Source organism: Chaetodon trifascialis, chromosome 1, assembly GCF_039877785.1.
Source record: "Chaetodon trifascialis isolate fChaTrf1 chromosome 1, fChaTrf1.hap1, whole genome shotgun sequence".
Classification (NCBI taxonomy): domain Eukaryota; kingdom Metazoa; phylum Chordata; class Actinopteri; order Chaetodontiformes; family Chaetodontidae; genus Chaetodon; species Chaetodon trifascialis.
This window is the reverse complement of record NC_092056.1, coordinates 442,938-465,448: the sequence shown is the minus strand read 5'-3', so window position 1 is coordinate 465,448 and position 22,511 is coordinate 442,938. Positions and strand designations below refer to the sequence as shown.

The 22,511-nt window shown below is 47.4% G+C and overlaps 2 protein-coding genes and 1 non-coding gene across 3 annotated transcripts in view; 2 read left to right on the top strand and 1 right to left on the bottom strand.

Annotated features, from left to right (window-relative positions):
- Window positions 1–22,511, bottom strand: part of hsd11b2 (hydroxysteroid (11-beta) dehydrogenase 2) — a 51,102-nt gene that overhangs the window by 4,892 nt on the left and 23,699 nt on the right. The window lies entirely within an intron of this gene.
- On the top strand, window positions 456–8,422 carry LOC139331372 (calcium and integrin-binding family member 2-like). Its single transcript, XM_070962820.1, has 6 exons — window positions 456–753; window positions 1,132–1,166; window positions 3,571–3,682; window positions 5,270–5,417; window positions 5,940–6,135; window positions 7,590–8,422. The coding sequence occupies exons 1-6, from the start codon at window positions 703–705 to the stop codon at window positions 7,609–7,611; spliced, it is 564 nt and encodes a 187-aa protein (XP_070818921.1). The 5' UTR covers window positions 456–702; the 3' UTR covers window positions 7,612–8,422.
- On the top strand, window positions 13,436–13,507 carry trnaq-cug (transfer RNA glutamine (anticodon CUG)). Its single transcript has one exon. It is a non-coding gene; the product is annotated as a tRNA-Gln (tRNA).

The window sequence follows — 22,511 nt, the reverse complement described above, 5'->3', positions numbered from 1 at the left end:
CACCGCACATATTGTGTGCGCAAGCGCTGTGCAGCGTCGTCACACTCCGTGCTGCCTTCAGGAGCTGTCATACAAATCATAATCTTCAGTGACGTGAACACCCCGACAGAAAAACAGATCCAAAGCGTTTTTAACCTCAGATCTAAATGATTGACAGCCGACAGAGATCCCTCACATCTTCATGATTGGTTAAAATATGAAGGGTGGGGCTTATTGACTTCCTGAAAAGTAAGATTATAAAACAGAAGTCTCAGTTTAAAATGAGAAAAGGTACTTTGATGAATTATTTGAATTAGCTTGAATTGTGAAATATTGAAGTCTAATTATTTGATTTTTCATGACGTCTTATTCATTTATGTGTGTTTGAACACAGATGGACGCACACACTCTGATATAATCATGTCCAATCTGGACATTTGACCGTTCGACCTCTTCTGAAAGCGAGCTGTACGAACAGCACCTGAAGGCAGCACGCTGCTCCCCGCGCCGCCTCCTCTCCGCGCCGCCGAGGCGTAAAAATCACCTCTTCCTCTGCGCTGAAACGGCAGCTGAGAGCTCTGCGACCAGGACAGACCGGGATAAAACCCGGATCGGGAGTGTGGATGTTGGAACATGTCGTCCTGAACGGATGTGAGCAGATCTCAGATCAGCGGTGACTCGCAGTGTGATGCAGCTCTGTGATGGGAGAATCAGCAGAGCAGGATGGGCAACAAGCAGACAACCTTCACCGATGAGCAGCTGGAGGCGTATCAGGTGACGAACTGCACCGTGTGCGGCCTTTAGAGCGCGCGGGCGCGGATTTATCCCGCCAATAAATGACGTTCACTAGAGCAGAGATCAGTTTTTCTCAGGCATGATGAAGATGGATGTCCTCTGGAGATCCATCGGCTTAATTCAGGCGTTAGTCTGCAGCTCGGCAGAGGAGACAACAGAAGGAGGGCACGGGCAGGATGTGTCTCCTGCTGCTGATTGGCTGAGCTCCAGCCTCCTCTGCATCCTGCTGCATGTGATGCTGCTGCTGCTGCTGTCCGGCTGAGCGATGCTGTGAAAGCAGATCCTCCCTGAGGACCAGCAGCCCTGTGTCTCACTCTCACTCTGTCCGTCTCACTCTCACTGTCTGTCTGCTTGCAGGACTGCACCTTCTTCACCAGGAAAGAAGTCCTGCGGTGAGTTCATGTCTTTGAACGGCTTCGTCCTGATGTCTGCAGGTAGATGGTTGATGTTTGCTGCACGTGTGGACGCTGTGATGTCCACAGAGTCCCCTCGCTGTCAACATGTTGGACTTTAAAGCTGGGGGGAGGTTCAAGGTTGGCTGGTGGACAGAGTGTCCTTAGCCAAAACACTGAACCACAAACCAGGACTGTCCAAGGAGGACATGTCTGTCTCTGTTTGTCTGTCTGTCTCTCAGCTTGTCTGTCTGTCTGTCTGTCTGTCTGTCTGTCTGTCTGTCAGCCTGTCTGTCTGTCTGTCTGTCTGTCTGTCTGTCTGTCTGTCTGTCTGTCTCAGCCTGTCAGTCTGTCTCTCAGCCTGTCTGTCTGTCTGTCTCTCAGTCTGTCTCAGCCTGTCTCTCCGCCTGTCTGTCTCTCTGTCAGTCTGTCTGTCTCTCAGCCTGTCTGTCTCTCTCTCAGTCTGTCCCTCTGTCTCTCAGCCTGTCTGTCTGTCTCTCTGTCAGTCTGTCTCTCAGCCTGTCCCTCTGTCTGTCTGTCTCTCTGTCTGTCTCTCTCTCAGCCTGTCCCTCTGTCTCTCAGCCTGTCTGTCTGTCTCTCTGTCAGTCTGTCTGTCTGTCTGTCTGTCCCTCTGTCTGTCTCTCTGTCAGTCTGTCTCTCAGCCTGTCCCTCTGTCTGTCTGTCTGTCTGTCTGTCAGTCTGTCTCTCAGCCTGTCCCTCTGTCTGTCTGTCTGTCTGTCTGTCTGTCTGTCTGTCTGTCTCTCAGCCTGTCCCTCTGTCTGTCTGTCTCTCTGTCAGTCTGTCTCTCAGCCTGTCCCTCTGTCTGTCTGTCTCTCTGTCAGTCTGTCTCTCAGCCTGTCCCTCTGTCAGTCTGTCTCTCAGCCTGTCCCTCTGTCTGTCTGTCTCTCTGTCAGTCTGTCTCTGAGCCTGTCCCTCTGTCTGTCTGTCTGTCTGTCTGTCTGTCTGTCTGTCTGTCTGTCTGTCTGTCTCTCAGCCTGTCCCTCTGTCTGTCTCTCTGTCAGTCTGTCTCTCAGCCTGTCCCTCTGTCTGTCTCTCAGCCTGTCCCTCTCTCTGTCAGTCTGTCTCTCAGCCTGTCCCTCTGTCTGTCTCTCTGTCAGTCTGTCTCTCAGCCTGTCCCTCTGTCTGTCTGTCTGTCTGTCTGTCTGTCTGTCTGTCTGTCTCTCAGCCTGTCCCTCTCTCTGTCAGTCTGTCTCTCAGCCTGTCCCTCTGTCTGTCTGTCTCTCTGTCAGTCTGTCTCTCAGCCTGTCCCTCTGTCTGTCTGTCTGTCTGTCTGTCTGTCTGTCTGTCTGTCTGTCTCTCAGCCTGTCCCTCTGTCTGTCTGTCTGTCTGTCTGTCTGTCTGTCTGTCTGTCTGTCTGTCTGTCTGTCTGTCTGTCAGTCTCTCTCTCAGCCTGTCCCTCTGTCTGTCTCTCTGTCAGTCTGTCTCTCAGCCTGTCCCTCTGTCTGTCTGTCTGTCTGTCTGTCTGTCTGTCTGTCTGTCTGTCTCTCTGTCAGTCTGTCTCTCAGCCTGTCCTTCTGTCTGTCTGTCTGTCTCTCTGTCAGTCTGTCTCTCAGCCTGTCCCTCTCTCTGTCAGTCTGTCTCTCTCTCAGCCTGTCCCTCTGTCTGTCTGTCTCTCAGCCTGTCCCTCTGTCTGTCTGTCTGTCTGTCTGTCTGTCTGTCTGTCTGTCTGTCTGTCTGTCTGTCTCTCTGTCAGTCTGTCCCTCTGTCTGTCTGTCTCTCTGTCAGTCTGTCTCTCTGTCAGTCTGTCTCTCAGCCTGTCCCTCTGTCTGTCTGTCTCTCTGTCAGTCTGTCTCTCAGCCTGTCCCTCTGTCTGTCTGTCTCTCTGTCAGTCTGTCTCTCAGCCTGTCTCTCTGTCTTTCAGCCTGTCCCTCTGTCAGTCTGTCTCTCAGCCTGTCCCTCTGTCTCTCAGCCTGTCTATCTGTCAGTCTGTCTGTCTCTCTGTCTGTCTCTCAGCCTGTCTGTCTCAGCCTGTCCCTCTGTCAGTCTCAGTGTCAGTCAGTGAAGCCTCTGAGCAGCTGTTCAATGAGTGTGATGGACTCTTGTTCAGACGTTCGTGTTCCCTCTGGATGAACTGTGATGTCTTCAGTGATCGTTGGACTTCCTGTGTCAACGCTCTGAACGACATCACTGCTGTTTGCTAACGGCTGAGTGGACAGAACACAGACAGAGTTGACCTTTCAAGCGTTGACCTGACGATGGCGCTAGATGAACAGTCAGAGGATGGCTGCCGTTATTCCAGCTCATCCTGAGGGAACGTGAAAGTCTGAACCACATTTCATCTCAGTCATCGGGTTCAGCTCGAGCGCAGTGCTGGACAGACTGAGACCTCCATGATGACGCTGCAGCTGTAATGTTGTGTCTCCTGTCCTGTGCTGTGATGCAGGTTACACGGCCGATACCGCGAGCTGGCTCCACATTTAGTGCCGCTGGACTACACCAACAGCCCCGACATCAAGGTTCCTCTGACCCTCATCGTCACCATGCCTGAACTGAAGGTACAGCTGATACTTGGTGAACGTGTTGTTCGTGTCCTGACGGGAGACATTTAGATTCTATGTTTTGTTATAAACGGACATTATACTGTCAGCTGTCTGTCCACAGGGATGAAGACGTTCAGTAATGTAAGGCCGAATCATAGGCAGAGCAGACGATCACAATGAACCAATCAGCAGCCAGCTGCAAAGTAGCACAGACTCTGAAACACGGCTCACATTAGCATCGTGCTAATTCTTACGAACGTGATCACGTCTTGTTCTGCACATCAGCTTGTTGAATGAGTCACCAAACAAACATTTAGAAGGAAAAGCTAGCAGGCTAGCTAATTAGCTACTCAGCGACAGCTCATTAACAACATTTGCTAGAAGTTAAAAACCAGACTCGCTATGATTAATAGTGGATGGTGCCACCATACGTCACCTACTGGCTTGTGGACTACAGTTTGGAGTTTGTGGTCAATGCCATCTTGGTTGTTGGTGCCAGAAGTGACCATACTTGAAGAAGAAGGTGGAGCTGCCATGGTTACACACTTCTACGTCTCTATCCTGATTGGATCTGATTGAGGACCGGAGGACACGCGCGAGGCATCCACGGCCTAAAGCATAACCTGCTTTATGGTCTATTTTACATTAAATGTGGCCAAAATTTACTAAATGAGCATCATGCTGCACTTGAGAGGATGCGGGATTCAGACCAGAAACTTGTTAGAAACTGTTTACTAAGCTCATAAATCAAGAAACAGGATAGGATCGTTTTCTCATGAGTGTCCATGCAGCTGGACTTCTTGGTGGCATCGCCCCCTGCTGGCCGGAGAAAGCCGACATGTTTAAGGTAATTCCACACTCATGTACAACATGTTTAATAAAACGTGACGTGGAGAAATCTGTCCTCTACCTTTGACATGTCCAGCACAGAAGCAGTTCTTGGAGAATCTGGCAGAAGTATCTTCCTGTGTAGGAACAAGGAGAACGTACAGACTCCACTCAGAGAGACGGACATGGGGTTTGAACCTCCAACCGTGTCGTTATGAGCTCAGAGACAGAAGACTTGTCTCTCTGGTCGTGCTGGATGAAACATCAGAGGACTCGAGTTCACGAACGTGTGAACCACATCGTTACGGATGTTTCTGCTCGTTGCACTGTTGTTTCATCTGGACGTCTGGATCTTCTTCAGCCAATGATGAAGCAGGATGTGTTACCGCTGCTCCATCAGGTCCCAGCCACCTCAGTGTGGAGCTGTGACCTCCAGCACCGACCTCCAGACGATAATTAACATCATGATGTCCAGACCGAGAGGGACGATTTACAGCTGAGCCTGAGGCAGACCTATCAGCACTCATCGTGTATCACCATGACGACGCAGGGAGATGTGATTTAATGTTGGCTCGTACAAAAACATTCATGGAGTGAAGCAAACAGGCCGGCAGAATGAGCTGAGCGTTGCTGAAGTCCGAGTCTGAGTCTGATGTTGAACGAGGCTTCAGTAAAAGGTCCCGTACAGAGACGACAGAGAGCAGCTCCGGCCGGCTGTGGACGACTGTTAGCATGTCGTCGTAAGCGTTGTTCTGTGTGTTCGTGTCCTGACAGGAGAACCCGTTCAGAGACAGAATCGTGGAGACGTTCTCGGAGGACGGACAGGGGAACCTCAGCTTCAATGACTTCGTGGACATGTTTTCTGCTCTCTGTGAAACCTCACCCAGAGAGCTCAAGACCATATACGCCTTCAAGATATACGGTAAGATGTGTTGCTAATGTTGCCCCCCCCCCCCCCAAGTAATGCAGTCAGTTTCATTAATACCTCTGACAGTGCCAACAACAACTTCTTTATTTAATTAGAAAGTACTGGGTTATATTTAGGCGTACCTAATAAAGTGGCCATGGAATTATATTAATGTGAAACCTCAAAAAAATGTTCAATTCAATTCAGTTTTATTTGCAGAGCATCAAATCACAACAGAGGTGGTCTCAGGACACTTTCCATACAGAGCTGGTCCAGACCGAGGTCTTCACCCTGAGACCCAGCAAACACTGAGTGACACATTATCTTATCTCAGCGTTAAGATAACAGCTCTAGTGTGAAGACATTTGTTCAAATTTTGGGATTTTCACTAGAATTTTAAATACAGTTGAGGATTTAAACTGTGTCCACAGGTTCAGCTTTTCTTCTTGTCATATGTGAAAACAGGTAATGTGACGGTGATGAAATGTTGATCAGCAGATGTTTTTTTCTGAGTGCAATCTGCTGCTTGTGGTCCAGACTATAACAGGGACAACTTCATCTGTAAAGAGGACCTGGAGAAGACTCTGAACAAACTGACCAAAGGAGAGCTGACACCAGAAGAGGTCACTCTGGTATGTGACAAAGCCATCGAGGAGGCCGACCTCGACGGAGACAACAAGCTCTCCTTCGCCGACTTCGAGAACATGATCTCAAAAGCTCCTGACTTCCTGAGGTATGATCATCTCTGACGCTCAGCGCTTCTATGAACTTTGACAAAAATACCAGAGTCACATCTGATCCTCGCTGCAGGACTAGAGAAACTGATGGTTTTCTTGCCCGTTGTTTATATCCTGCATCTTTCCTTGACCCAGTGATGTTTTCGAGGGTAGCGGGACTCGAAAACGTGTTCTCATCCAAGGGGCTTCTTCACTTCTAACTGACTGATGGGGTTTCCCTGGTATTTGACGTCTTATCGAGGTCATTGATACCACTTGGATCAATGCAGGTCCTGGCTGTGTAACAGCGGTCTTTAGAGTGGTTGGAATCACCTGAGGCCAGGTATGAACAACAGGTGTTGGACTTGTCACATGACGCCAACTGAGAATCTTTGTTAAAGCTGGGAGGGGATAAAGGACGCCATTGCAGGTGGAGGATAAGTGATGAATGCTCTGACTTGTACATCAGGAAACTACACCACCATTAAACAAACATGTGGCTCAACACAGGTATTCCGACTCCTCAGCTCACCTCCACCTGAAAGGTAAGGGGCACTCAGGAGAACAGATGTTTGACAGATGTCTTTATGCAAAGATAGAGATGACGATAAAGAGAAACCATCCCTCAGTAGAGGAGGAGGTCTATGACACCACTTATCCCCCACCTACAATGCCGTCCTTTCGTCCCCTTAACCACTGTTCACACTTCACAAGAGATAACCATAACGACTGATGTTTACACCTGGCCCAGGTGACTCCAGGAGCCAGCCAGGAGCACTAATGGGCCAAGTGGCACCAAGGATAACGAACCCATGATTCCACAGAAGCTGAATGCTTTGGATTCTCCACCAGTCTCCTGCATGAGAGGAGAAACTTTTTCAAGTTGAACCCAGTTTCCCTCGATTCAACCCTCCTGAATAACCAGGACCCGGATGACCGGGGAGCTCGACAGACAGCTGATGAGTGGTTAGGATGGAGGAGGGCCTGCAGAGTTAAAGACGAACTGGGAACAAGTTAGCCGAGTGTGGGAATGTTTGAATGAACGTCGCTTCATTCAGACCATCAACAGCCTTGTTGCTTCAGGTAGCAGGAGTCCAGTTTGAGTGACAGAGGTGGAGGTTTGTCAGACGCAGAGCTCTACAATCAAGTTACTTCTACTGACAGCAGAAATAAAGTGTTCAAGCTCCAAAGTAAATAAATGTTTCTCTGGTGTAGAGTTTCAGTCCCTCCACTGATGATGTGGTTGCAGCTAGAATCACACGACACACACCTCAGTACACTCTGAGGTGGTGTTGACCTGTAAATCTGTTTGATTGGCTGAACCAACACCTCCATCCTGTTTATTCCTCCATTCAAACGCTGCATACATTTCCCATCACAGCAGTCAGTTGATTTCATGGAGTTACAGCGGATTCTCTCTCCTGTCTGAGACAGTGTTGAACTCACCATGTTTTTTTGTTCTCGTCTGCAGTAACTTCCACATACGAATATGAGGTCTGCCGAGTTCCTGCAGAGGACAGACGTCTCGCTTTGATCCTGTTCCCAGTCCACCTGGTCTTCACCTTCAGACTCCACCTCCACCTGAACCTCAGACCCACCTCGACTCAGTGCCTGTCCTTTCTATCGCCGGCGGAGAGCCTTCCTCCCCGGCAGATCCCGAGACCTGACACGGACTCTGGTCTGGACTCACAGAAGCACAGGCATTTTCTTGCCAATTTAGCATCTTAGAGACAGCGGGGACATTTCAGAGACAAGTTGTTACTGCATGCAATGTTTCTCTTTAATTACTTCTAAACCCTTTGGAGGCAGATGAGGAGTCATAATCCAAGATGGGGCTATTTTTATACCAAGAGAGCCTCTCTGCAGCAGCTTGGATGTCTCCTCTGGACTTTTGCTCTTCTGAGACACATTTGGAGACACTGGAGGAGACAGAACAGGGCTTTTCTGACTTCAGTGCTTTGCAGAAAGGCCAGATCCAGTGACCGGGTTCTTTTGAGAAAGCACAGTTTTAAAGGGCAAAACAGTGAAGAGCTATGCAATCTTTCTTCATGAAGTGCATGTTGTAAATTGCTTCTAGCTGTGGTTCATTTGTACATCTGGTGTTGCGAAACCTTCTGGTGCATAATGACAATCATAGTAAACTGTAGTTCAGTTGATGGAAGGGCTCTCTGTCATCTCACCTGTAAACTCTGGCTTTGATAAAACTTTTCCTGCCGCCAACAAACCTGATGGTACAGCTTTCACTAAGTCAAGAAAAAAAGGCTATGTGGCTAAAATCGAATAAAAGATTTTCTGTTGCTTGATGCTTCACGAAGCTTCTTATCAAAGAGACCTGACTCAGGTTCAGGTCTTACGATCTGTCCCGTACCGTCACAGTCCTGTGCTGAGAGTCACAGTGCTCCTCAGTCTGCAGCTGAAAACCATCAGATCCAAAAGACGAGTTCATCTCACCTCCGAAAGAGTCTGCATGGAAACAACACGGCGCTTTTCTGAATTCATGAAAACTCCAAAATAAGCGTCATGTTTTCTTTAAATTACCTGCAGACATAAACTACAGTATCACTAAAGGCCCCAAACCACTTCATAAACTCCACATCATGAAAACACTCCTCGTTCTCTTCACCCACGATGCTCTGCAGGCAAAGTGAGTTGTGTAATAGTGCTACTGTCGGTCTGCTTTCGGACTTTAGGACAAAGATGGCGTTGTTGTGCTGAGCAGCTCGTGTACAGGACAGCCGGTTCCAGAGCTGAGGCTCAACCAAGTGCTGCCAAACCAAAACCATCTATTCTGATTCAGTGGTGATATAAAAAATACAGATGAGTTCAGATGTAAGCATACAGAGAAGGTGACAGTAGATGGTTTCAGGTTTCAGGCTGCTGTTCAGAGGTTCCCTCGTTCAGGTGGAGACTCGCTGCAGCACTGAGACACCATCAGGACATTAATCCTGATTACTGTGACCATCCAACTGTGCTGACGACACCGAGTTCCTGCTGCTGCAGCAAATTGGCCTTCATCTGCTGGATCACACAGCCTGCTGCCCGCTGGACCTGCTGTCCGTTAGACCTGCTGCCTGCTGGACCTGCTGTCCGTTAGACCTGCTGCCTGCTGGACCTGCTGCCTGCTGGACCTGCTGTCCGTTAGACCTGAAGAAGAAGAATCGGAGGAACAATCCCCTTTATTGGTCACACAACACATCCACATGCACACACACGCCATGCACTGGTGAAATTTTTCTTTCGCCTTTAACCAATCCTGGTCGTCCTTCCTCTGTGGCAGACCAGGAGCAGTGGGCTGCCATCCGACCGGCACCCAGGGACCCAGTTTTCTTTCATCACCATTAGGTGGTAAGCATGTTTTTAGTGGGGGTATTTTATGGAGGATACCCCAGGTGAACACAGGGAGAACATGCAAACTCCACACAGACAGGCCCTTTTTCCTCGAGCAGCAGACTGTCCATTAGACCTGCTGCCTGCTGGACTTGCTGTCTGTTAGACCTGCTGTCCATTAGACCTGCTGCCTGCTGGACCTGCTGTCCGTTAGACCTGCTGTCCATTAGACCTGCTGTCCGTTAGACCTGCTGTCCATTAGACCTGCTGCCTGCTGGACCTGCTGTCCGTTAGACCTGCTGCCTGCTGGACCTGCTGTCTGTTAGACCTGCTGTCTGTTGGACCTGCTGTCCGTTGGACCTGCTGTCCATTAGACCTGCTGTCCATTAGACCTGCTGCCTGCTGGACCTGCTGTCTGTTAGACTTGCTGTCCATTAGACCTGCTGTCTGTTAGACCTGCTGTCTGTTAGACCTGCTGTCCATTAGACCTGCTGCCTGCTGGACCTGCTGTCCGTTAGACCTGCTGTCCATTAGACCTGCTGTCTGTTAGACCTGCTGTCCGTTAGACCTGCTGTCTGTTAGACCTGCTGCCTGCTGGACCTGCTGTCCGTTAGACCTGCTGTCCGTTAGACCTGCTGTCTGTTAGACCTGCTATCCGTTGGACCTGCTGTCCGTTGGACCTGCTGCCTGCTGGACCTGCAGCCTGCTGGCCTGTTTCTTTACTAAAACCCATGTGGCAGCATGAATCTCTGCGTCTTTCTGACATCTCTCATTGGATGTCAGCACATTGTTTGACGCTCAACCTCGACATGGGTGACGGGTGACAGGTGCTCCTTGTGTCTCCATCACCACTGAGCTGGATGATCATCTGTCCTCTGCTGCCAACATCCCTGTGACGAGCAGCTCCTGCAGGTTCTCCTCCAGGATATTCAGGTGCTTTAAAATTTACATGGATGGATGTTTGTGGGTGTTGCATTTGATTGTTGCAGTGTGTCAACAACCACACTCCTTCTCTGAGTCACCAGTCGGTCAAATCTGAACATGAAACACGTTCACAGATTGAATGTGACTGACATTTAACAGTATAGTCAATATTGGCCTATAACTTCAGAACTTGCTCCTGTTTTTAAGTTTTCTTCAGTATCACAGTGATCACTGATAGTTATGTCACCCATGAGTACAATGCTAACAGCAACGGCTAACAGCAGCGGCTAACAGCAGCGGCTAACAGCTAATTCAGAAGACTGTTATGGAGACAGTTTGACAATGTGAACAAATGTAGACTAAAGGGTTTAAACCCCCAGAGCATTATGGGAACAGTAGTTACAAAACTTAGAGAATGACAGTCTGCCAAACTGAGGTAAGAAAGTAAGAAGGAATAATAGTTCCAAACATTGCATTAATGTTGTTGCACTAGAGACATTTTGGTGACGTTACTGAGGATCAGAGCGTCCCATCGACACACTCGGTCCACAGGTACCTCCCCTCCCTTGTAAAATACAAGCACTACAAGACAAGAGCAGTGGAGTAAATGTACTTTTTGGCACAGATGTGCACAGCTGTACAGACACTGATGCCTGTTTGACCATCACTTTGTTGAGCTGATGTCTCCTGTTTGCCTCACGGACCGTCAGCTTCAGTTACACTCTGATCTAACATCAGCACTCTGCTCTCTGTGTTTATATTAAGACATACAGGAAGTCTGCCTGGATTCTTCTTCTGCAGGTTTGTAGCTGTGTTTCGCTGGAACACACACTGGTGTTGTACAGGTTGTGGTTTCCTGCGTCATGGTGGTTTCTGTCATTGGACAGATCGATGGATGGATACAGACACGAGTGAACATGTGACTCTGCTCCTCAACATTAACAAACTGCACATTGTTCAGTGCTCTAAATGTCCGACAGCCACAGAGAGATTACGTATGTACCGTGTTTATAAAGAGAAGAGGAGAAATCAAATATGATCCAATATTCACATAAACGATTAATACTGACTCATTAACTTTGATCACATTCAGAAAAACCATCACTGATTCTTTTTTTGGCTTTTGTGAGTCAAAAGTTGACATTTGATAAAAATAAAATTCAAAACAGGCGCCTCTCACACAATCTGCTGTGTTACACTGACACCTGGTGGCAGGAGGCAGAACTGTCACCTGCAGACAGTAAGATAAGATAAGATAAGATAAGATAAGATAAGATAAGATAAGACTTTATTGATCCCACACCGAGGAAATTAAGTTGTTCCAGCCAGCCAATAAAAGAGTGTGTTTTTATAGCTGGAATTAATATTATTATGGTCTCAAAATCAAAAACAAAACAGATTTTTAAATGGGTCACAGGCGTCTCTAAGAAAATAAACTAATAAATGAATGAATTAATTAATGACCTTACAAAAGATGATCAAGCTGATAACAGAGCGCAGAGACTGTTTTTTTAACATCATGATTCTGTCATTTATTTCATTTTAAGGACGTGTTTGTTTTCCCAGTAATGAAACCAGAAGAAGATTTCTTCTTCTCAGAATATTGTAATATCGTAAAGACTCTGAAGACTTCCTTTCTCTGTTTACTTAGAAACACTGTAATTATTATTGATAATGTGACGTTATAGCCTATTGATGTCTGTGCTGACACGGTGAGCAACAGAGGCAAATATGAAAATAATATCTTACATGTTCTGCACGTCTCTAAAATCAACGTTTCACTACTTTATCGCTGTTAACACACCACCAACAGTTCAGGTCAAAACTTTAATCCCTGTGTTAATTCAAGTCTGTGTCTGTGTTCTAACGGTCATCAGACGACTGGACGTTCAGAGACGCTTTTCATCTCCCATCTGAGAAGCTTCTTCATGATTTTGAAGTCAGCACCACCCGTGACACAAACTATCCCTCTGGCTGGAAACAACCACAAAATCCATCCATGTCAACCTAGAAAGACCATCACTGAACAGAGGAGGTGGTCTACGACACCACTTACCAGCCTCTTACAATGCAGCCCTGACATCCTCCCCAGGTGGGTCAATGACTCACCCTTTCACACCGTGACTCACCCACTGACCCATTCACACCGTGACTCACCCACTGACCCATTCACACCGTGACTCACCCACTGACCCTTTCACACCGTGACTCACCCACTGACCCTTTCACACCGTGACTCACACACTCACCCATTCACACCGTGACTCACCCACTGACCCTTTCACACCGTGACTCACCCACTGACCCTTTCACACCGTGACTCACCCACTGACCCTTTCACACCGTGACTCACCCACTCACCCATTCACACCGTGCCTCCTGTGACTCACGTGATACTGGGTGGATTCATGATCCTGTGAGAGGGTCAACACCTGGACTCCCCACCAGTCGCTTAGAACTGAAGAAGGCTCTTGAATGAGAGGCCAAATGTCTTCTAAGAGTACCTCGACCTGAATGAATGAGAATGTTCACAGACAACAAACTGTTGGACAACAGGACTTGAGTTTAAATTCACAGACATTAAAGAGACAAGAAAACACTGAAGATGGAAAATAACTTTCATACCTGTAAAATGAGTCTTGGCAGACATCAGTTTGTCTGATCATGACCATGTGCGTCATGACTTTCACAGTCCTGTCTTTTCTGTCCAATACCTGTATCACAAATCTTATCCACCAATCAAAGCCCACCTATTTTTCACCACATTACTGACTCTCGATTTGTGGACCGTTAAACCTAATTAAACCTAAACGAAAAGTTTACTAAGTTCTCTGTGTGAACATTTCTTCTGCAACTGAACTTCCGGGAGGATGTGACGTCAGACAGACGTTCAACAGGGAGCTTCAGAAACAAAACGAGTCCGTCAAAGTGCTTCCAATGAGTTCGTGTTTAAATGAAGGTGAGTGGTAATGAAAGCCGAACCTTTGAAAAGACTCGATAACTACTACAAAAAAAACCTGACGTAGAGGTGATTAATTACCTAAGAATGAACACCGACCTTCATCCGGTTCCATGGTGTAATGGTTAGCACTCTGGACTCTGAATCCAGCGATCCGAGTTCAAATCTCGGTGGAACCTGTGGTTTGTTTTCTTCACAGAAACGACGTGACTGCCTGGAAAAACCAGAAGAAACGGACAATAACTTCATAATTTAGGAAACGTGATCAAAACAAAACGAACTGAAACTGAAGCACACGTCTGCGCCGTAACAGACAGCCGTGATGCCGCTCCAGCTGCACGCGCTCCCTCCCTCTGACTGCCTACACGCTAAAATCAGGGAGTAAAAGCACATGTGCAGCCCGCACAGCACCCCCTGCTGGTCAGGAGAAAACTAAAAATCTAATTATATTCTGTTCAATAATCTCTTATGAAAACCTTTTGAACACTTTCTGTTCATGTCGTGGTTTTTGGCTGTTTTTCAGGCCTGGAAAGTGACTAAGCTGGACTTAAGTACAATTACATGTACTTAAGTGCTTTACTTGAGTATTTGCATTTTAAGCTACTGTATGCACCCAGTTCCCTACAGTTCAGAGGGAAATACTGCACTTTTTACTGCACTGCATTTATCTTTAACGGCTTTAGTTACTTGCTAGAGGAAAGTTTTGAAAGAAAAGAAAAGTTTCTGAAGTGATGTTAAGGGTTGAACTACCAATGAATAAAAAGTAGTTAAAGTACTTTTCTACTTTTATTTAAGTGCAATTTTTTGACTTTGCACTTCTTTCAGGTTTGGAGCAAGACTCTGTCTTCTTCTTCTTCTTCTTCTTCTTCTTCTTCTTCTTCTTACTCACAGGTCCACATCTGATTTTCATTCCAGGTTTGGAACCACTGACGACAGCAGAAGAACATTTAATCAGTTCCCTCTTGTGATTGGGCGGCACGAAACTGAGGCAGACGAGGCTCAGACACTTCATCATTTTATCATTTGAATCATTGGTTTTTACATTCTATTTTATCTCTGACGTTTGTTTCGTTTTAGTGTTTTTTGCTGTTGTAATGGTCAGTAAAATGTGACTTCTTTGTCATTGTCAGATTTGTAGGTGTTGTTTCAGTTTCGCTGTGAGAAACACTTTGAGCTGCATGTTTGTCTGAAAGGTGCCATATAAATAAAGTTGTGTCGAGCTGAGTTCCTGCTTTTGTTCACAGTTGTTGTTTCTTCCAGATTAGGTCTTAAAGGGAAAATACATTCCTCTGAAACAGTGACCAGGAGCTCTGAGGCAGAAAACACTGAGTGATGCTGAAGAAATGAGAATAAATGCATTTCTGGTCACCTGTCTGTCAGGATGAAGGTGAGCTGCTGTCACTCCCAGCATGCTTTGACCCTTGACCTGAAGAGTTTCCATGTTAATGAGCAGCAGCTGACGTGACGCTCAATGAGAGCACAGAACTGCAGAAGCAGCCAAAGTTTCTGCGCCAACGCATGAAGAAATGAAGTGACTATTACAGACGAACTGAGTGAACCTCAGAGCGCTCAGCCGAGTTCATTAAACTGTCACATCTCATTAATCCTTCAATAAATCACATCTTTCTGTGAGACTCACTGCAGTTCACAGCAACGTTTAGGTAAATCCTTTTGTTCTGCGTGTTCTCCAGGAGAAGATGATATCAGTTTAATCTGATTAGCCTAGCGTTAGCACAGAGGCTGGAAGCCACAGAGCAGCTAGCATGACCAGTGTTATGATAGGTGTTTATACTGGCCTGCCAACTTTCCAGTTTGGTTTGGAGTGAGATTTGATACCAGTGAAGTTTATGAGAAGGCCTGATGTGACATTACCCGCTGCAGGAGTCCAGGTCATTTTGTTTGAAAGGTTCACAATCTGAACACATTCACAGATGAAAAGCCAAGACAATAATCATGGGCAGTTGTCAGTAAGTATTATTGATCAGCATGCTTGTCAACCTCCAGACATCATAGGCTAAATCAGCAAATCAACCAGAATTTCTGGATCTTCCCCCAGAAAACTGCTGATTTCAGAGGCACTTTTCCTGCTTTCTAGTGAGTTTATTTGTTGTAGCGACGGGAGGACGGGGGACATTTAAAAGTGGGACTCCCAGGAGAAGCTGGAGGGTTCATGTTTCTTCATGTTTAAAGCCTGCCCTGAAAGCAAAGGAGACGAGAAACACATCGTTCAAAGACAGACAGAGGAGGATTTAACGAGATAATGAGATTTTATTACAGTAGAAAAGCAGCCCAGAAAGAGAAAGACGGAGCCTGAGACACAGAAACATCCAAGGAAAGAGTTCAAGCTCAACTAGTTTGTTTAAACTTGTCATGTTGTTCCTGTTGATTAGGTCAAAGGTGCTTTCACACATACCCACTGAAAGTAAGACGAAGGCAGCTCTTCTTGACACCTTGGCAGCTCAATGGAGGTATGAATCAGCGGAGACGCAGAGACGGTGGACCGGCATGGACCGGCATGGACAGACAGGTGGAGCAGTGTGACGATAGCTACACTAATCAGACTGATTTTGTGTGTGAGGAGGGGTCGACGGGAAATAGACCTATCATGAATGCTTCTTTGACGTCTGTTTCCAGGAGTTCAGGGACCGTGTTGTTGACCTCGTACGAGGAAATGAACAAACTGGTGGTCTGGGTGGGCAGCGGTTAGGACACTGATGTTAACTGGGGCATTGAGATACTGACGCAGGCTGTTCCATTATGAGGACAAGTTGGTCTGACATGGACTCCACCGTAGAAGGAAGAAGAAGAAGACATCGTTTATTGTCACGCCACACATGCTAACACAAACCATACTTGGTGAAATTTCCTCTCCGTTTTTGACCCATCCTGGTCGTCCCTCCTCCGTGGCAGACCAGGAGTGGTGGGCTGGCATCCGACTGGCGCCCGGGGACCCACTTCCTTTTTCGTCACCATCGGTCAGGTGGTGGTCTTGTTGCATGTTTTTTTTAGAGGGGGGTATTTTATGGAGGATACCCCAGGTGAACACGAGGAGAACATGCAAGAGATAATGGCAGCAGGCACTGAAGGCATGTTGGAGGACACGCCCTCAGCGCCCTCAGCGCCCACAGCGCCCCAGGTGGGAATCAAACCCAGGACCTTCTAGCTGTGAGGTGACAGTGTTGTCACTGTGCCACCGTGCAGGAGCTTGAAGTGTTGCATCCTAGTGTTCATAACCTTCCTCCCTGGTTGACGAATGGTCGTTCTCTCTTGCCCACACCTTCTGGAAGGGGTCTGAGGGTGGTGGGCTGGATGTCGGCTGGTCTAAGGGTGAAAGACGGTGGGGGGCAGGGCACAGAAAACGACAGGGCTTCGTCTATTGGGAGCTGGGGGTGACATGCTGTTGCTGGATGGGCTGGTGCGCCACACACATCAGAGGGACTGAGGGCAGTTTGCAGCTCGCCGCAGGGTGAGGAGGAGGATGGTGTTCTTCTCTTCAACACTGCGGCCGTGGTTTGCACAGGGCCAAAGAGAGTGGCGTCCTCCGCCTCTCACCCTCCTGAGAAGTGGAAAGTCTTCGCCATGACTCAGACATCTGCGGGATAAACTGGTTGTCTGCTGACTTCGGAGCTGGACCTCTGAAGGCTAAAATCATCCATCTGGTTAAAAGATGCATTAAAAACAATCAGGATGTAAAAGCGTATCGTAAAAACTGGGACATTCCTCCAAACTGCAGGCTCTTCAGAGAAGCTGACTCGCAAAAACCTTTAAATATCATCAGTGTGTTTCCCGCCAGAGGCTCAGTTGGTGGAATTTCATCTTCAGCAGAAACAGGTCAAATGAGGCGAGAGCAGAGAAAAGTGTGTGTTTTAGGGGGGCGGGGGTATAACTTGGAGGGAAGAGGGTCATAATAAATCAGAGCGCTCAGTGTGCGTTTGTGTGCTTGTTGTTGAGTGTGAGTGAAAGTTAAACTCAGTGACTCAGTGATGCAGCCAGCTGGTTTCCCACAGAGCTTTAAACAATGCAAGTTATTTCCATCGCTTGGCTCAGAGCTGCTGCTGGGGGGGTCCAGGCTCCTACACAGACCACATATTTTAATCAAGGGGAACATTTGGACTCGTCTCAACTCGCTCCCGATGGAAACGAGCCGGATTTCCTCAGCTGCCGGTCTGCCAGAGTAAACGGTCACACACATGGCGGCTGAGCTGGAGGTAAGGGCCGACACACACTCCCAGTACACACTGGGTTTGTCCTGTGGGTTCCAGTAAACCGCTGGGTCTATGACAGTGGAAACATGGACCTCAGGGGAACTCACAGGACCCTGCCAAGAGCTCAACCCACTGACCCAACTGCTGCTGGACCAGGTCCACTGCAGACCATCTGAGGACACACACCTGGTTTTATCAAGACGAAGATTTCCAGGAAACCCGAAAGACAAATGTGATTAAATCTTCACGACTGCAGCGCACAAACCAAGTGTGAAACTCTTATCTGGCATTTTTCTCCATGTTCAGCCTCAAACCAACACTGGTGATGACAAAAATATCCATCTTTCAATACATATTGATTCTTGAAATATAATAAATACACACACACACACACACACACACACACACACACACACACACACACACACACACACACAGATACTTTGCATTTGAGGTAAGTGAACCAGAAAAGACAAAGGGTGCATGCAAACCCAGATGCACGTGATGATACAGAGCAATGCTAACGAAAGGTGCTAACACAACAAACTTAGCAAAGCGCCTGAAGCACAGACACGCTGACCTCTGCAAAGACTCTTAAAGCATTACACGAGAGGCCACAGTGAACCCACTGCGGTCGTGTGTGTTGTGCTATTGTTGGCCCAACAGCCATTTACAATTGTCAAAGCTAAGCTAAGCTAATCCCCTCTGAGCAAGCAGATCTGAGGAGTCAGAGTTTCAGTTGAGAGGAAGCTTCTTTGACTCTGGAAGAAGTATTCAGATCCTTTATCAAAATAGTAAAATGAATAATAACACACTGTTAAAACTGCTGTCCTGCACTCGAAACCTCACTAAAATAACGTAAGTATGCAAAGTAAAAGTATTCACAGTGAAGTCAAATGTTCCCTGTCAGTGTTTTTCTATGCTGTCTGAACTGGGGGAGGGTACTATGGGTGTACTCAAGCCAGAGGAGCTGTTGGACCAAAAGACGGGAGTGTCTTTGTCTTAGTTACCTCGTTTTCTGGCGAGTGGTGGACTGTTGCTGAGGAGGTCACGCACACAAAACACGTGATGCATCAGAATTTCAGTTTCTTCGGTGGTGGGTAAAATTGGCAAAGGTATAAACTGAACAGTCTTTGAAAAACAGCCCATAATAGACAGAATAACCATGTAGTGTCCCCGCTGGACGACCTGAGAGCAGAGATAGGCAGGGACAAGCAGGTGATCATCAGGACATGTAGCGGGAGCAGGACATTCAGTGTGGAAGGATCCCTTTGGGTTACCAGGGAGAACTTTGTGGCTGGAGCTGGAGGGACGAGGCGTCAGAACCTGGACGTCCTGAGAACCTGGACAGTAAGAACAGGAGGAGTCAAGCGTCAATAAGCAATGCCCACCTGGCTTGATGGTAACTCCGCCCTTTTGCTAAAAGGATGTATTCTAGGGTGCTGCTCCACCCAGTGGCCCCACCCCTTCAGTGCTGGTTTCACCACCAGCAGATCAGTTCCCTGTGGGGATAGCTCGTGGGAGACGGTCACATGGCTAAAGCTCCTGGTCCACCACGGACCTCTGGGACGGGACTGCAGATGGACTCCATGCTTGGGCCGAATGAAGATTTGTTGTCGACCTCCTGCTGTTGTTGCTCGTGGCGCTGAATGTCCAGGACTGGATCTGAGTTGGCTGGATTCAGGATTCATGCTGGCCAGATGTCAGTGCTGACTCCAGGTGAGGTGATGCAGGGCAGGTGGGAGTGACAGGATCTGAATGACAGGACATGATGAAGGTCATGAGAAGAGAACAGATGGAGACTGAAGGAGGCCGCTGTCCTTTCTTTTCAGATGAAGACCGCAGCATCTGAACACTTCCTCCACCACTGCGATCAGTGTCACAGAGAGCTGCTTTAATGCACTTTGGTGGTGTGATCAGGACAAATCATTTGAAGTGTGAGAAGGTATCCTCACTACAGGGTCAACCTGGATCCTCCAGGCAGTCAGAGAAACGTTCCCTTGTTCACCCATTTTTAGTGTAATGCTGTGGTTTGGTTTTATTCTGCAAACACACAATCAGAAATTCACCAGAGGTAATTCCAGTTCAAATATGAAGGTGAAAAATAAAGTGGTTTGTTATTGTCACTCAATTTTCGAGGTCATTATATCTGACCAAGTTTTGGGTATGTGATGACAGCGTTCCTGATGGAAACACAGCAAAGGTGAATCATCACTGTGGCAGAACAAACGTCGCCCTGCTGCACGCATCCTGCCGTTATTCATTCTATATGAAAGCACTGACAGTCAGTTATTCGCTTCAGCGGCTCGCCATCAGATGAACCAGCTGAACCATCAGGAGGTCTGCTGATGGAAATGGAACAACACTGGGTCAAAGGTCACATCCTGTGGTCGATCCCTCAGGGGAGGCCATAGACATAATATACGTAGACGCCTCATTACGTGCTGGAGCGTAATCCAGCGTCGCCGCCACATTGGGTGGGTCTCCGCTAGCAGCAGAGCCGACCGAAGTCAACGTAAAGAGAGCAACAATGCCCCTATTTTATTTATTTATTTATTTTATTTTATTTAGCTTCCCAGCCTCAGTTACAAGCTTAACAGGGTAGTGTACGACGCTGGAATGACCTGGACTGTTAAAACTAAAAAAAAACTGTACTGAGCAAGAATATATGGGAGCTTTGTGTGTGTGTGTGTGTGTGTGTGTGTGTGTGTGTGTGTGTGTGTGTGTGTGTGTGTGTTTGAAGGCAGCAGTGGACTGTGGGCCGACACACATGATGATCCTCGTTTCGACAGTTTGTTTAATGCGCGTGTCAACAGGTTATGCCAGATGTCTGGTTTTTGTGTGTGTGTTGTGCGCGCACGCGTGCATGTGCCTGTGCTTTACTTTACATTTAATAAACTCAGCGCACAAAAACAGAAATGAAGAAATTCTTGTGTTGTTGGTGTGTACAGAAGGGCCATGATTGTGTGTGTGTGTGTGTGTGTGTGTGTGTGTGTGTGTGTGTGAGAGAGAGAGAGAAATCAAATGAACAAACTGTTTCTTTATTCAAATCTAAAATTAATTCATTTATTCATTTATTAATGTGCCATACCATATGTCTGTATTGTGCTCTTTAACAAAGTATTTCGGCATGAAAGCATTTGTTTTTAATGTGTGACGGCGTCCTGTGTCATAACTACATCTCTGACGTTTGTAACAAACCAAACCGTGTGAAAATCGGCTAAAAATGAGAGGAGTTATGATGATAAGTGTAGCTGGACACACACCTTCCTCCATAGAAATAAATGCACTGGGACGCATGGGAGACCCATCCAAGATGGCGGCCGCTGAACGTCAGCTCCAATAGGAAGCGTCAGTCAATGAGGCGTCTACGTATGTTATGTCTATGCGGGGAGGCCTTCTGTCTGCCACGTGTCTTCTTCTGTGGTGGATGATGATGATGCTGTTGATGACCAGCCCTCAGGCCTCTGAGAGAATCAGTGTTTTCAGGAGAGAAAAGCAAGATTAAAGAATTAAAAATCTTCTTCCAACGGATCTACAAAAAATAAACACTGATGGCATCCGTCAGGCGTCACAGAAACGTTTTTTTCATGACAGGACAGGAAAAACAGGAATGTGTAGTTTCTGTGAGGATGTCCTCTGTTTTTTATTTTTGGGGGCAATTAATGCCGTTATTAGATATTTGACATTATACAACGGAAAGGTGAACTCCGGCAATCTGATTGGCTGTTAACTGTGATATAATGAGCATATACCACAGCTACTATTCTAAAAAGCCTGATCGCAGCATATCACTCCGCTTCAGGGAAGCAAGACTGTTTCCATGACAACAACCAACTGTTACAGTACGCAGCACAAGGTAGCGGCTTTGTTTATTTTTTTAAGGTGTTAACAACATTCAAACATGTGCACGGTCAACTTTGATCTCTGGGGAGGGCTAACGATGGATGAATGGACTGAAGAGAGCCAAAGAATGCCCCTTAGCTGAGGTGCAATGAGCGTATATCACGGCCTGTGATGTATTGCTTAATCAGAGAAGGGACAGGAAATGAGATGACATAAGACAAGTTAAGCTCAACTAAGAAAATCTTAAATAAATGAGATAATATAATATAAATAAATAAATCAGTCCGGGTGTGTGTGGTCTACTGGGAACAGCAGGACCACAGGCGGAGCAGCCAGCAGCTGAAGGAGCTGCAGCGTCTCTCCTTCACACAGGCGGAGCAGCCAGCAGCGTCTCTCCTTCACACAGGCGGAGCAGCCAGCAGCGTCTCTCCTTCACACAGGCGGAGCAGCCAGCAGCGTCTCTCCTTCACACAGGTGGAGCAGCCAGCAGCGTCTCTCCTTCACACAGGCGGAGCAGCCTGCAGCTGAAGGAGCTGCCCAGTGCTGTCAGAGTGTCCTTCATGGGGTGGGACATGTTCTCCATCAGGGATGATAGCTCAGCCATTGTCCTCCTTCCTCCTCATGACCAAAAAGGTCCTGAGGAGCGCCACCTGCAGTCCCACAGTCTCCTCAGCAGATCCAGTCTGATCTGGTCTTTGCACACAGAGCATTTGTGCCGTCAGTCTGGTCCAGTTTATTGTTCAGGCGGATGCTGAAGTACCTGTAAGATGCCATCACCTCACTGTCTGTTCACTGTTGGAGGAGGACAGTGCTTCACCTGCAGAGGTCCACCACCAGCTCTTTGGTGTCCCTGCACTGATGTGGAGGCGGTTCTGCTGGCGCTGATCCACATCTGTGACGAGGCTGATGAATGTGCTCACATCTGGTTAAATGCACACAGAAACATTTTGAAGCTGCCGTTCAGTGCTTGAACTGGGTGGATGATGAAGATGCTGATGGTGTTATCGTCCGTCGACCGCCTTGTTCTCCCTTTCATAGCGAGGTGATGCTAACGTGCACGAGGCTTCAGCCCTTCTCTCTTTAGTGACGACGACAGCGTGTTGAGCTCTCAGAGAAGTTTTCTCTGAAATCA